The following is a 16,254-nucleotide window of genomic DNA, read 5'->3' as shown; positions in this document are numbered from 1 at the left end:
TCCTGGAGATGGATGGAGTTGAGCTTTTTTTATGTTGTTATTATAATTTGTTACTAGCCTTCACCACCATTTCCTCATTTCTGACTTCAAGTAGGCCTACCCAATTTACCCGACTACAACATTTTGCCTTGAAAACTCAATGTGTACACACACACACACACACACACACACACACACACACACACACACACACACACACACACACACACACACACACACACACACACCTGCATATCTTTTTTTTTTCATAATCCACCAGAGAATTGAACCTGGACCTCCAAACCCCTTACTGTGCTGGTGGATTCCACAGCCACAAGCTCAGGGCAGGATTCATGATGTGGTTATATGAACCTATTTAGGCCTGACGGCGAAATTTAAAATATGTCCTTCTTATTCCTGACAGTTTTCTGAAATACCTATGTTTCTGTATCAGTGGTGGTGCTCAATATTTCATGTCAAGGACCCCAAACATGATATGTAATTTTCCACCGACCCCCCATCTGAAAATATGTTATTCCAGGAACCTCTCAGAACTTCAGAAGCCAAGATTCTATAGTTAAAAAACTCGCTCTGAAAGAATATATACATTCAAAGATTTGCGCCACATTTTCCAAGATTTTTCAAAAAATAGACCTACAAGCTCCGAAGCTCGTAGCGTGGCACTCGGAGCTTGTAGATGCTATTTTTCTATAGCTAGAGTATAACATAATGCTTTAAACACCAAAAGGGATTCCCGCCCAGGCCAGAATGGGTTAAAGTGTTTCGAAATAATGTATTGAATTCATCACAATGTAGCCTGTGTAACAGGTGCAGGCATAGTACGGTAAATTGAACGGGACAGCTGAGTGTTGTAACCTGTTGCTGTGAATATAAATCTGTACATATAATGTATACAGTGTGCTGCATGCGTATTAATATTGATGATGGAGGTTTTACAGCTAGGCCCTTAAATTCTTGGGGCATATACTTCCATATACTGTTGCTGGAGAGAGACGGACAGTCACATCTCACAATTACACTGTGGTTCTATTTTTGCTTGGTGGTGATGTTGTGTTCTATCATCATCTAGTGCGAGTGCTACTCCATTTGCATAATGACCATAAAGTCAGCCGTTTCTGACGACATCAGGGATCCCAGTATGTTAGTTGGTACTGCACACAACGGGCACAACGTATGTTAGTTGCAATGTACAATGTTGTACATCAATAGCAGACCCTACACCTATAACTTAAGCTCATAATGAAACTGTTCTCTGCTGTTTATGAATAAACGTTGGAAAACTTTGACTGGAAAAGACTCGCTCACCGTATAGAAAAAGAAGTAAAACTCCTTAGACTGAGACTTAGAAAAATATATTTTCTTTTATTTTATCATGCTGTGCTCATGGTGCTCTGTGCTCATGGTGCAATTAAAAAGCAAACGTTTCGGTCCTCAGACCTTCGTCAGTGCTATGGTTTTTCACAGACAAAGAACATACTTTTAAACAACTCAAACAATACAGCTCAGGTGCTGAGAATTACTAATTGACATCACCTGATTGTGGGCGTGGACATTACAAAAAGGATATACAAAATCAGTTATATAGGAAACAAGAATATTACATACATCACATGTTGACAGACTTATATAATCACTTTTTGAATATAACTTTTTACTTTATAGGTAGCACTGGAGGGAGAGATCTTCATTTAAGCCACCTGGATTGACAGACTTTAAATAAAAAATCCATCTAGATTCAGTTTGGAGGAGTTTAGTGTCTAAATCACCCCCTCTTCTAGATTTCTTAATTTGATCAATAACTGTGTAAGACAGATCTGCTGTGGAGTGACCGGCTTCCATGAAGTGTCTGGCGACAGGAGATTTGATGTCCTTGCGTCTGATGGCACTCATGTGTTCTATGATGCGTGTGCGGACTGCCCTAGATGTTTTGCCTACGTACTGTAGATTACATTTACATGTGATCATGTAGACTACATTAAAGGAACTACAATTCACAAATTGTCTGATAGTGTATTGTTTGTTAGTAACTGCACTAGTAAATGTGTTCGTTTTCTTGGAGTTTTTACAGGCCACGCAATGTAGACAAGGGTAGAAGCCGGTGACTCCATCCAACCGCCCCGTGTGTTGCTGGGGGGGTATGTAGCAGTCTGCTTTCACCATATAGTCTCGGATGCTTTGAGATCTATAATGAGAGAAAAGAGGAGGGTCAGTAAATACTTTAGCACCTTCAGGGTCAGCTGACAAAACATGCCAGTGTTTCTCTATGATGCTACGTATATCGTTGCTCAAAGGATTATAAGTGGTGATGCAGGCACATGAATGTTTCTTTTTGGTCTTTGCAACCTGGTTAGGACTATTCAATTTAGTTAAAGCAGAGTCGAGCCATTTTTTGGGGTACCCTCTATCAACAAAGTTTCTGTACATGATGTCTCTCTCTTTTTGAAAATCTGACTGACTTTTACAGATTCGTTTCAGTCTAAGGAATTGAGAATATGGTAAACCTTTCTTCAAAGCAGGGGGGTGTGCACTGGTGGCATGTAAAAGACTATTCTTGTCTGTGGGTTTGGTGTACAGAGTGGTGGACAATTTACCATCCTGAAAACGTACACGGGTGTCTAGAAATGGAATTTCATGTTTGCTGAATTCCATGTTGAATTTGATGGTAGGTGCCAGATTGTTCAGATAAGACACAAAATCATGAAGCTCTTCCTCAGTACCTTGCCAGATAAGGATAATGTCATCAATGTATCTCTTAAATAACAACATATTGTGGGCAAAAGGATTGTTGTGCCACACTGAATTGTGTTCAAGGAAGCCCAAGGCAATGCCTGCATAATCTGGACTGAATACTGAGCCCATAGGTGCCCCCTGCAGTTGGAGATGATAGGAGTTCTCAAATAGAAAATAGTTTTTGTGTAAAATCATGGATGTCATTTCTACCAGAAAGTTGGTTGGAGGTGTCAATTCATCCCTTAAGTCTAAATAGAATCTTAATGACTCTGTGCCTAGATCATGGGGGATATTAGTGTATAGGGAGACCACATCAAGGGTAGCCAAAATAATATTGGCAGTGGAATTGAGAATATTTACCTCTGAAAGTTGTTGTATGAAGTCTCCTGTGTCTCTTAAATAAGAGGGCAATTTGGTTACAATGGGTCTCATGTGGCGATCAACAAACTGAGAGAGGGGCTCTGTAAGGCTGTCATTAGAAGCCACTATGGGTCTGCCTGGAGGGTGAGAAAGAGATTTGTGAATTTTTGGAACACAGTAAAATAGAGGGACAGAGGGTTTGTCTTTGGTTAGAAATTTGCACTCTGCCGGAGTTATACAACCCTCCAGCAAAGAATCCTGGAGGAAGTTGTCTATTTCCTTCTTATAGGAAGGTGTGGGATCTTTGTCTAATTTGACATAGTAAGAAGTGTTAGAAAGTTGAGACAGAGCTTCATTGACATAATCTGTTCTATTTAGTACACATAGGCCTCCACCTTTGTCGGCTGGACGACAAATCACATCTTGTTTTTTAGACAATGCTATAAGCATATCACGTTCATTTCTCCCCACATCTCTCTGATTGTTATTCTTTGTTAGATTGTCAATATCTTTGTCTACCAATTTCATGAATGTATCAATGGTAGGGGTATTGACTGGAGGGCAAAATTTACTTTTGACTCTCAAAGGGGGAGTGTTCGATGGTGAATACACTTGAACATTGTCTTGTCTGTAGAAATACTTCAGTTTAATAGATCTATAGAATTTAAACATTTCAACTTTAAGTTTGAAAGGATCAAGTTTAGGTGTAGGTACATAAGACAGACCTTTGTTGAGAAGGCTTTGTTCAGGACCAGAAAGAGGACCACTTATAATCCTTTGAGCAACGATATACGTAGCATCATAGAGAAACACTGGCATGTTTTGTCAGCTGACCCTGAAGGTGCTAAAGTATTTACTGACCCTCCTCTTTTCTCTCATTATAGATCTCAAAGCATCCGAGACTATATGGTGAAAGCAGACTGCTACATACCCCCCCAGCAACACACGGGGCGGTTGGATGGAGTCACCGGCTTCTACCCTTGTCTACATTGCGTGGCCTGTAAAAACTCCAAGAAAACGAACACATTTACTAGTGCAGTTACTAACAAACAATACACTATCAGACAATTTGTGAATTGTAGTTCCTTTAATGTAGTCTACATGATCACATGTAAATGTAATCTACAGTACGTAGGCAAAACATCTAGGGCAGTCCGCACACGCATCATAGAACACATGAGTGCCATCAGACGCAAGGACATCAAATCTCCTGTCGCCAGACACTTCATGGAAGCCGGTCACTCCACAGCAGATCTGTCTTACACAGTTATTGATCAAATTAAGAAATCTAGAAGAGGGGGTGATTTAGACACTAAACTCCTCCAAACTGAATCTAGATGGATTTTTTATTTAAAGTCTGTCAATCCAGGTGGCTTAAATGAAGATCTCTCCCTCCAGTGCTACCTATAAAGTAAAAAGTTATATTCAAAAAGTGATTATATAAGTCTGTCAACATGTGATGTATGTAATATTCTTGTTTCCTATATAACTGATTTTGTATATCCTTTTTGTAATGTCCACGCCCACAATCAGGTGATGTCAATTAGTAATTCTCAGCACCTGAGCTGTATTGTTTGAGTTGTTTAAAAGTATGTTCTTTGTCTGTGAAAAACCATAGCACTGACGAAGGTCTGAGGACCGAAACGTTTGCTTTTTAATTGCACCATGAGCACAGAGCACCATGAGCACAGCATGATAAAATAAAAGAAAATATATTTTTCTAAGTCTCAGTCTAAGGAGTTTTACTTCTTTTTCTATACGGTGAGCGAGTCTTTTCCAGTCAAAGTTTTCCTTATATTTTTGAGACCACCGCTACCGTAGTTAAGTTTGAAGAGAGAAAAAAAGGACGAAGAAAGGCGCAACAGTTTCCTCAGTACTTCTATGAATAAACGTTCTCATATTTCTGCAGAATATCATTCTACGTTTGGTCAAATGTTCTTCTACCACTCCAGGATAAGGCTACTAGCTTTCTTGCTGTTAATAAACAGCAAGGACATCTTTCCAGAGTGTTCATTTTATTTGTTTTTTTAATAGAAACACTCAGTTGAGTGCTTCCGCCCACCCCCCTCAATAACACTTCAGTGTGGTTGTTAGGCTGTTTTGAGTGGATTGAGGTAAATAAATAAAGGGGGAAATACACAGAACTAGATATCGCTGCAACATGGTGTAGTAGGGTATATGAACAGTCCAAGGACACAAACAATATCAATATCAGTGATTATTGCTGCCAGTGGGATTGACTTATGCATCATTTAGTATAGTTCAATGTGCAGAGGTCCAGAAAGGTGTCATGCAGTAGATTGTGGTAGACATATTTTCAAATCTCCACCATAATGTTGAGTTATCACAATGTTGATCTCAACAACCTGAATAATTCACTTGGAGTAGGAGTACACAGTGAAACTCGACGCGTTAATCTAATTCACAGTGGCTCTACAAAATAGACTACTTCAGACTATACGTGTAAAGGGAAAAAAGGAGGGGACTTAAGTATAGACCCCAGAGAACCGGGCCGGTCAGGGTATCTTAATATAATCTGATCGACATTTGACTTTAATCAGGACAATGTGCATTGTCCTTGAAGTCAAATCCTAATGTCGATCAGCATTGTCCTGATATCTTTTGTGGGCTAGAAAATTAGACGAATGAACCAATATTTGATATTTCTTCAGAAACAAACTGAAAATAAAAAACCCTGACCCCGGCCAACTACACATATAGGGTACGAAGCGTGGAACTCAGAGGGAGGTGCATTCAGTACAGCCAAGATCAAAGTTAATTTCTTTATCTTTCTATTACTGTGCACTGAGTGCGCAAGTATTGTGGTCGTGCTGGTACAAATGTGCGTATGCTCGGAGGTATATATATATATACTGATGTTGATGGTGACGTAATTAAGATATGTTTCAATGTCGGGTTATAACTGGCGATATAACTGGCGATGGGCATTTCTCTGTGAGGTCGTTGGCCAGACAGCCCTAATTGATCTGTCTGGGATTGATTGATCAGACACTCTAGACTATTACCACAATTAAAGAAAGAGAGAGTGAAGGAGACTGGTTGAATGATGAACGGGGGGCAGAGGAGAGAGAAAGAGTTATCTGACTTGATATGGCATGGCACGGCCGTGCTTTCATCACAGAACGCTCAGCTCTTCCAAAATCTGAGATTAAAGATCCTTTATTGTTACCTTTGTGTGTGTGTGTGTGTGTGTGTGTGTGTGTGTGTGTGTGTGTGTGTGTGTGTGTGTGTGTGTGTGTGTGTGTGTGTGTGTGTGTGTGTGTATGTGTGCGCGCGTGCGTGTGTGCGTCTGTTCACAGTTCTACAAAGCATACTCTTCTCACCGATCTCACGTAGTCACTCACTAATTACTTTTGCTTTTTTTAAAGCTTAAACTTGGCGTATAGGCTTTCCATAATCTCATTCCTATCTCCCTCATCTCCAGTGCGGCTCTGAAAGGTTTTGAGGCTTTATTCCCTCTCTATCACACACAAATACACACTTGCCTTTTGCGCATAAGGCCAAACACAAGCACACACCTCTACTCTTTAAAAGTGAAGCTCTGGGACATACAATGAGGAGAGGTTATCTCAGTACACGGAAGCTGAAAAAGTTCCACATTCCAAAATCGCATACAGCTTTTCAGGGTTTTATGGGAGGTTTTAAGTTAATAAAATGGACCGACCTCCGGGAATAAGCTTCCAATGCACCTTAGACTGGCACCCTCCCTAGATGTTAAGCTTTTTACTCTAGCATTTGGCTGAGTCCTTTGATTTAATTTTCTATTTTGACTCACTGTACCTATTTTACTCTATTTCATTGTCTTTTTTATGCATTTTTTCATCACGCCTCTGTCCTATGCTTTCACTGATCTTGCTCTGATTGTGATGTTGTTTGGTGTTTTTGGCATTTTTTGTACTTTGATTGTGCCTTGATTGTTATGTTGTTGGTTATTTTTAGTTTTATATACTTTGTACTTTGTTTGTCTTGTAAAGCACTTTTTTCGAAGCTCTACTGTACATGTTTTTCCCTTTTTTATTACTTTCCTTATAATAAGATTCCCTGATCTTTAGTTTGTGTCTCTAAAAGTTCTGATGAATTGAAAACGGTGGACCCTCTGTTGCAAACAAGTGTATAATGCTGAATCACACAAAAGTACAAAGTAACAGTTTCTATACTGACTTGTGCTGTCGTTTGAAATGTACCCATTCTGCATAGAATGGGTACATGTCGTGCCATATGCTTGCCATGTGTGTGCGTGCGTGCGTGCGTGCGTGCGCATCTGTGTGTCAGTACTAGATGGGTGAGCAGGATCAGACTTGAGTAAATCAGATGATCCTATAAAACTTTCAAACATGGAGCCAGACAAACAGTTCACCCGAATGACCCGATTGTACTATGAACCCCCCATCATGCCATGCATGAAGAGATATTGCTCGGTTTTAAAGTAGGCTACAGATAAGCATTATGCAGTGGTGGGAAAAGTACTCAATTGTTTTACTTAAGTAAAAGTACCAATACTGCAATTTAGAACTACTTCGTTCTAAGTAAAAGTACAGAATTAAAATGTACTTGAGTAGAAGTACAAAAGTATCGGCATCAAAATGTACTTAAAGTACCCATTATGCAGAATGTGCCATTTCACAAGTTCAAAATGTACAAAATCTATTGAAAATAGCAGATCTCCAATGTTGAGCAGCCATTTAGCATGCTAACTTGCATATGTTGAGCAATTTTCATAACTGGCATAATATGTCCATATCATTAACAACCTATGGCAAAAAATAATAATATTAAAATATGTTTTTCATCATGCTTTATGTAGCATGTGACGTCAAACTAGGGGGTTTTCATGATGCAGAATCCATTCCAAGCATTCGTTTTAAAACACTCATTGGGCTAAAAACGGCCAAATGTGCTGACATACTCAAGATTTCTAACATAAAACGTTGGTGTATATAGCCTACCCATGCCTGCATGGTTCACATTCTGGCAAGTGGACTATTTTACACAGACACAGAACATTGTGGTCAATATGATCCATCATCCATCCATCCGATGGATGGATGTGCATGGATGATCCATGCACTTATGTGGTGTTCAGTGGCCATGCCAGGGTTTTGGGAACAATGAAAGATATTATTATAAATAGGCTACTGAACTTCTAGAGCGCTCTAGTAACCGCTGCAGTAAGTCTGTCCATTATTCATAATAACGGCAGCCTGTAATATCAGCTGAACTCCCACAAGAGGGAGCTGCTTCACAAAATATTCACTATGACTTTGGACATTGTTCAATTCTCAGTTCTCAACATGCGTGGTGAAGCCTGTTTATTGTTAGTTTTGTTTCCTTGGATGTTTTATGTTCTCTTTCAAATTAACAAATGAGTTCATGATCATCATATGGTTCCTCGTCGCATGCACACACACACGCGCGCGCAAACACACACGCGCGCGTACGTTTGTACATTTGTTAGGCTAATTCCATTGTGTTATAATGCTGACATTCACATGCACACAATATATAGCCTATATATTCTGCATATTCTGGCATGAGAACGAAGAACTGTGGCAGCCATCTTCAAGTTCAGTGCAATTTCTGAACAGTCCTACTGGTGCCATACTGCCATCAACAGCCTAATAAATAATATGAATAGCCAGCCTAAAAAACTCTGAGTGTCCATTTAACTCCGAGGGGGTTCAAATAATGGGTCCATGTTTTGTTTTGTTTTTTAGGGGGGGGGGGGGGGTTAAACGAGGACTGAGAATTCTCCCAGTGCGCTGCAGGCCAGGCCTGGCCTATATGGAATAATTAATACCGCCATCATGGGTGTGAATGGGTGCTTTTCTAGGCCAGCCAATGGGGGCGCACCGGATGCATGATATCCGCTGTAACAACAAGCGCTCTGTCCCCCCCCCCCCCCCCCCCCAACCCCCTCCTCCCTCCCTCCTCGCTTGACGCCATTTACAGCCCGAGAGCCTAAATCCCAACCTCCTCTCCGGAAAGAAAGGGGGGAAGAAGAGGAGGAAAAAAAGAAAGAAAAAAAAACACGAGAAGAGAGAGAAAAAAAAGTATTTGGGACCCCAGTAAAGAGTTGCTGCTTCGGACAAAATACCTTGAATTGAAACCACAAGAACTGAATGCTGCGCTGCGTTGTGTGCATGTGTTTTTTCTTTTCTTTTCTTTTTTGTCGCTGGAAAGACATGCCGATCGTCCCCGTTTTGGGTCGCATGCAGAGACAAAAAGTGGAGCCAAACTCTTCTTTAGTGTCCCTGTCCCAGACGCGGCGGTGATTGATGGCTTTGCGTCTGTTTTCTTCATGCCCACATGTTTCTTGTCGCGCACGAATCGAATGGGATCTTATATGCGTATCGCTTCCTATAATGAAGTTATAACATCATCAGTTGGAAACTTTCTCAAAGGATCTTACGGATGGGTTTCCTGATTGATTTTGCGTTGGAATAATATAGGATTTGTCTGCGGTTTGGAACTTTTGGATTTATTTGACCTAAAAAAAAAGGGGGTCTACAGAAGTGTTGAGAGCACGGTAGGTTGTTGTTTTATATAAACTGGTAATAACTTTAGTAATAACTGTTTGGGCGACATTGATCGAGGCGATCGATCGGTCCACATTATCCAGAATATACTAGGCAGTATGCTAGCCTACTATGAAAGAAAGTTGTGATCGTTGCAGATCTGCAGCAAACACAATCGCTGCATGCAGATGATCCGTTCAATCGAGGCCACACATGTAGCGAGCAGCACACCTTATAGTTATAGGCGAAATATCATATTTGTCCTAGTTTATAAAGATTGCGCTTTTTTCTCCCACAGTGTAGGTTAACTGGAGGTCGGGCCTCTACACGTTCTACGTGTAAATATGCCAGTGTTAAAACGTAGGCATTTATTTGTTGTTAAATAAACATTGGTGTATTTACACTAGGCTACAGACAAATCCGCTCAGATTGTGGCACACTACGGCTTATTTGACTTTTTTGGCCTCGGGGCTTTTGAGATTAAATATTAATTATACGCTGAGAGAGACCGCACGGAGTTGTGGTATTATTAATTATTATCGTGTAGCCTACTAAAGTATTGGATGTCTTGTTTCCTGCTGCTCGGGGGCACGTTGGTTGGCCTGGCTGCTATATGATTTCTAGGCTAGTTAATTGAGTCCAAATTACATGTAACCCTCGGTCAAATACATGTGCACACATCCGTTCCTTATCTCGACTCTCACGCACGCGTGGCACATTGTGGTTGTGCAATGGCTACAAATCCTGCTGCAAACGCACGCACACACGCGGGGAAGGGAATGGGGGGGAAAGCAACAAAAGTAAAAGAAACCTATACTGGCCTATTTTAGTTAAGGCTCTGTGTGAATTGACTGTGTGTCAAACTCATATCAAGGACCACAAAATTATGTCTTATTTGGGCGTGGAGTGCAGGACCCCCATCTGAAAATATGTTGCCCCTCATCCCAAAAAGATTTGTGTTAAAATGTATCAAAAATGTTCAAATAATATATATATATTTTTTTTTAAGGTTTTTGAGTTGTGAGTTTGTGGATCTGCTATATTCCCATGCAGCCAATATAAAAATAGGGGTTAAGTGGTTGATTTTAGCACATTTAGCTGCAGGACATCCCCCCCCCCATAAAGGACCCCTGGGGGTCCCCGGACCCCACTTTGAGAACCACTATACCATTGTAAAGAATTAAGCCTCTTGACGGTCCACCCACCAACATGTTCTCTTTCAAGTGTGCAAACCTCATCTCCTCTTTGTCACAATGGAGAAGGTCGCGCTGGAAGCCATTTGTCATGCAAAAGTGAAACTATTTTAAACGGGGGTAGGGGCCTATATATCCCCCCCCCCCAAAAAAAAGCTGGCATTTGAAAGCTAATTAGTGCTGGGAAGGGTCATTTAGACTTTTTAGAGCACTGCCTGGCTGCTACATTCATGTAAAGTGCGATGTGCATATATGGCAGCCCATTTTTTTCAATAGGTTAGGGGTTGATGCGAGATGACAGCACATCATCCCCGTATAGCGGTTAGTCTTTTTAAATGTCACCTTTGTGGGCTTGTGTTATAGACTGCATGGCTATGAGGTTCTCAGACCTCCTCATGCAGACAGCTTGGCACAACATGGGCAGAGAGAGAGAGAGAGAGAGAACCCCTGGCTTAAAGTTATGTCATGCAATTGGAATGCCATGCAGAAACTGCTATACATATATGTTTGAAGATATACTTCGTTTTTTGTAATGTGTCATAGATAAGATTAAGATATGGGCAATTTTGCGCATATGTGCATTTCAATTGTCTAAACTTCCAATGAAGCCATCGTGCATGCGTGTTACAGCGAGTTTCTCAACTTCCCGTTTAAGTGTTTGGGCAAGATTGTGAAAATCCCCATGCAGCGTGTAAGTCAGGTCACAGGCAACACAAGTCGGGTAGTTTTGCCAGCAACTATGATTTAATTTGTATCATATTCCAACATTGCAACAACCACTGACTATACACAGTCACACATGGCTGGCCGATGGCGTAAAGTAATGCTATAAAAGGTGCCACAGTGTTCCACAAGCATCGGGTTTCGTCATTACATGTTTCAGACAGATGTTTCAACCCTGTCAGATCTCTCCAAGAGACATTTGCTAATCGTTCTCATTGCCTCAATGATGTGCCAAGATGTGCCATCTGTGCAGAGAGAGCGTTTGTCTGTGCCCAAGAGCTCAGATGTGAGGTGGTGGTGTGGGTCGACATAGCCACTTGACAACAGCCGATCTAGGCGCTGCCATCTTGTAGATCTGCTGTTGTGAAGTGGTTCCTCAAACGTTTTATAGCTTGAGACCCTATAAAAGACCCTATGTTTGCCGGCGATCCAAATCGAATCGACTATTTTCGCTATACTTCTAAAAAAAACTTATTTATGGAAACGATCACATTTTATTTTATGTGTGAAATACGTTTTAATACTTTTATTTTTATTGTTTTCAATTGATGAAATGTGTAAAATAAATATTTGAAAATAATCTAGGCCTAATGTAATCGTTTTTAAAGGTATAGGAAACGGGAAAAAAGAGGGATATTTATTCGCGACCCATAAAAATTGGCACGCGACACCAAACATGGGTTCCCCAATCCCATGTAGTGTTTGGGAAGTGCTTTACATAAGTTAGGCCCCAGTGATCATCAGCCATGATTTGCATTGGCATACATCACACCCTGACTCATACCTGATTTGCATGGTACATCACACCTCGCCATAGACTCATATACATGTGTCCCTGTTTCCCCCGGCAGGACTTCAGATGTGTCCGATGCCATCCAGAAGAACGGCCCTTCAGTCCCAAGATGGAGTTCAGCAGTCCGAACGACGGGGGAGGAGGATACCACGGGGGGCGGTCGTCTCCATTGACCAGCTTGCTGAGCAGCACGTCGCGGCATGACAATGGGAGGCCGCAGCCCCGGCCTGCCCAAGCCCTGCAGGACGGCCAGCCAGATCCTGCGTCGTCGAACACGGGGCAGCCTCCCTCCGTCCCTCCGGCGGTGGTGGTGCTCTCCCTGGACCAAATTCGGGTGAACAGGTGCAGCAATGAATACACGGACGGGCCCGCGGTGGCCCAACGGTCTCCCGCCAGCGCCCAGCGTGGTCAACGGAAGAGTGACCCCGCCACGTCCCCGGCGCCAAGGACTATAAACGAGCGTCAGGAGACCCTGGAAGAGCGGCCTAACAACATCCGTAACCTGCTTCCGCCGGTCCCGCGCGGCACTGGAGGAGTACTCTCGCGCTCCAGGGACGGCTCGCCGCGTTCCTCCGGCACCGAGGACTCCCAGGGCGGCGTCAACTCGGGCCAGGGACTCCTGAGTGGCCCCGGCGAACAGATAATCAGAACCCAGCCCAAGCACGCCGAGCTGAGCCCGGACGAGCTGAAGCCCCTGAACGACGCGACCGCCGAGGTCGTGGTCAGGCCGGGCCGGACGGCAGCGGTGGTCACGGTCCCGGGCGGCGGCGGCGGCACTCACCACCTCGCCAACCAGTGCGAGGACTGCGGCCGGTGCCGCTGCGCGGACTGCGTGCGGCCGCGCACGTTGCCCTCCTGCTGGCTGTGCGGCCGCCGCTGCGTGTGTTCCGCCGACACGGCGGTGGACTACGGGACGTGCGCGTGCTGCGTCAAGGGGCTCTTCTACCACTGCTCCAGCGACGACGAGGACACGTGCGCCGACAAGCCCTTCTCGTGCGCACAGTCACACTGCTGCGTCCGCTGGGCCGCCGTGTCGCTGCTGGCCCTCGTCCTCCCCTGCCTCCTCTGCTACCTCCCGGCCAAAGGTTGCCTGGCCGCGTGCCAGAGTTGCTACAACCGAGTCGCCCGGCCAGGGTGCAGGTGCAAGGGCGCCGCCGCGCACGCAGGCGTCCACCGCGAGGCCTCTGACAAGCCTGCTTAAGAGGAAAAGAAGAATGCTTGGGGGGGGGGGCGTTTGTGGCGGAAGACACAGACGGGGGAAACTATTGACTCCTAAAGTTATTTGATCAATGTCAGGCCTTATAGGTTCATGGTTTGGGAAGTTGGAATGTTGATCTGGAGATCAAATGCAGCGCCGGTGTCTTTTGTTTTATTCTGACATATAACGGATTATGGCAAAGATCATAGGTGGACTCGTGCGGTCGCCTATTTTAAAGCGCTGGTCTAAGAGGGGCCCGTAAACTTGAAAGGTAAACCAAACCAAGTGTTACCACGGTTTTTATTCAACTGTATGAAAGCTACCATTGAGCTACTGCTTTGGCCAGGTCATTGTTGTCACAGGAGGACTCCCTACACTCAAGTGCCCCACACATTGTGTCTGTCGCTATACCCGGCTACCCTAAAACGGATAGCCCCATTTTTAACATTTAATACAAATTATATGCTTAAGGAGAGACTCGTACTACTAACTGTATGTAAAATAGTAATTTGAAAAACAAAAAAAAGTATGTACATTAGAAAATGAGTTTCTGAGAGATGTTTTATTTTTGTATATATATAATACTTCAACTGTGAAAATTTTTTATTTCTGCCACACCACAGGCACCTTGATAAATCCACACATATATGTGATCTATATACAGTACTTTACATGTATACAATGTTGTACATTCACTGGAATGTCTATCAATCATTTTTGTGTAATTTACAAAGGGCAAAAAAATCCTATTCCTTCTACTTGTAAAATTGTACAGTGACCTTTATCAAAAAGTCTTTATTTTCTAATTTCAACATTGTTTAGTGTAAAGTTTAAAAAAAACAAAAAACAAAATCTATATTTATTTGAAGGTTTATTATTTTATAATGAAAATAAATATATATTTATTTTGAGAAAGCCTGGTTTATGCGCCGCCCCGCTGGGCTGTTGTGTGGCTTGTTGCTGCAGACAGCTGGGGGTGGCCTTGTTAAGACTGTCACAGCTGGATGAATAGTTCACTATGAATTAGAAGACAAATATATTAACGTTTGAAATTAAACCACCTCCAAGTCTGACCGTTTCTTTTTCTTTTCTCCCACCCCCTTTTCCTGTTTATTTCTGCATACCAGGGTTTGCAATGTCCAATGCTTTGGGACAGCATCTATATTTAGCCATTATGGCTGAGGTCATTGAAGAACTAGTTCCTATCATGTAAGGGCTGGTGAACCTTTCAAGGCTTATATCTCACAATGAACAGTGGGAAGATAGCCAATTGAAAAGCTCGTATAGGTCGCGTAACAACACGTGAGCTTGTAGACCTGCTATTTTCACACAAAACAAACCCAAAATTGACAGTTGTTTTGACCATTCCTGAGTATCTTTGCATAATAATGGCATGGTTGTTCAAGATTCCCCCAGTGTATTCTCTCAGAAAACAATGGAGCATGGGGGCAGAGTTTTAATTTAATTTAATGTTTTACAGAAATGCTCTTTTTGTCATGTATTTTGTGAGAAACATTGGCTTTGGTAAAATCCCAGTAGGGCAGGGGAGGCAGAAAGAGGTTCTATCGGTGCAGGAGGTAGCTTGTTGGTGAGCTTCTCCAGTTCCGTAAAGAAGGCCCCACTGGTTCTGTCTGAAACCAGATCACCACCACACGCACTTTACAGACAACACCAACCTGGCACGGTTTCTGCCATTTAAGCCTGACTTAACTCAGCTAAAGCACGGAAGGGGGGGGGACTTCAAAAGTGTGCACGGAGAACCCCACCCCCCCTCCCCCATCTCTTTATAATCGTATAATAACTCGAGCGCTGCTCGTGTTTTTGCAAGAATGTAAAGTGCATTCAACTAAGCCTGTTATTACACCCCTGGATCAGTTTCAAGTTCATTTTATACGCGTTCCTTAGACTTCAGCAGATACCAGGAACGTTTTTTTTTACATGTTCTCTCTGTCTCTCTCTCTCTCTCTCTCTCTCTCTCTCTCTCTCTCACTCTTTTTGTTATCAAAGGTTTGTTCAGGAATTCCTGGGTTTTGAATGTCGCTGCAGGCGAGGCGGTATGAAACATAAGCCCTGACACTTGCTGACAGCATGCGGACGTGTTTGCAGCGCGGTATGCGTTCGCGGCCTGTGATTGACACGCCGAGGCCCAACCTGCACTCACTTGTTTGTTATTCATCTCCGGCTGCGTTGTGAGTGACGGCTCAGCTTTTTCAGCCCCGGCTGATCAACTTTCACCTATATCACACTTTGTGTTGAAGGAGCCAAGAGGGGAAACACGAGGGGGTCGGAATAGGAATCCCATTAAGCCTCGAGTTACACTTTTGTCGTGCGTCGGTGGGTGTCGCGCGGCGTCGGAAACAGGCGATTCCAGAGTGTTAGATTGTGTACCACTTCCGTCCGTTGCGCGATGCCGTCGTACGGCAGTAAGAGCTGAGAGAGAGAGAGAGAGAGAGAGAGAGAGAGAGACAGAAGAGTGAGTTGATCTTGTGTGTGATTTAATATTTTTTTCATTCTACTTGCAGGGCCTGCAGTCCGTCCCCGTCCCCCTCCTTTCTGTCTCCCCTCTCTTTTATTGTCTCACATGTTGAATGAAGAGGGAGCAAGAGAGAGAGAGAGAGAGAGAGGGAGAGAGAGAGAGACAGAAAGGCAGTTAGGGGGGGGGGGCTGGTTGGTTGTTAGGAAGAGGGAAAAACCTGAACGGGTTAAAAGCATCACTTTGAA

At 43.1% G+C, this 16,254-nt stretch overlaps 1 protein-coding gene across 1 annotated transcript; it reads left to right on the top strand.

Annotated features, from left to right (window-relative positions):
- The first annotated feature begins 9,078 nt into the window (after nucleotides 1–9,078).
- Nucleotides 9,079–14,606, top strand: spry2 (sprouty RTK signaling antagonist 2). The gene is made up of 2 exons (XM_083758626.1): nucleotides 9,079–9,637; nucleotides 12,394–14,606. Exon 2 carries the CDS (start codon nucleotides 12,445–12,447, stop codon nucleotides 13,534–13,536), a length of 1,092 nt encoding a protein of 363 aa, XP_083614752.1. The 5' UTR covers nucleotides 9,079–9,637; nucleotides 12,394–12,444; the 3' UTR covers nucleotides 13,537–14,606.
- The last annotated feature ends 1,648 nt before the right edge of the window (nucleotides 14,607–16,254 follow it).

This window comes from Protomyctophum parallelum (genome assembly GCF_964188405.1).
Source record: "Protomyctophum parallelum genome assembly, chromosome: 23".
In the NCBI taxonomy this organism is placed as follows: domain Eukaryota; kingdom Metazoa; phylum Chordata; class Actinopteri; order Myctophiformes; family Myctophidae; genus Protomyctophum; species Protomyctophum parallelum.
The sequence above is the reverse complement of the archived record's forward strand: the minus strand, read 5'-3'. Positions and strand labels throughout refer to the sequence as shown.

What these genes read in the sequence shown, in the direction of transcription:
- spry2 (XM_083758626.1), top strand. Translation starts at nt 12,445, where the DNA reads ATGGAGTTCAGCAGTCCGAACGACGGGGGAGGAGGATACCACGGGGGG.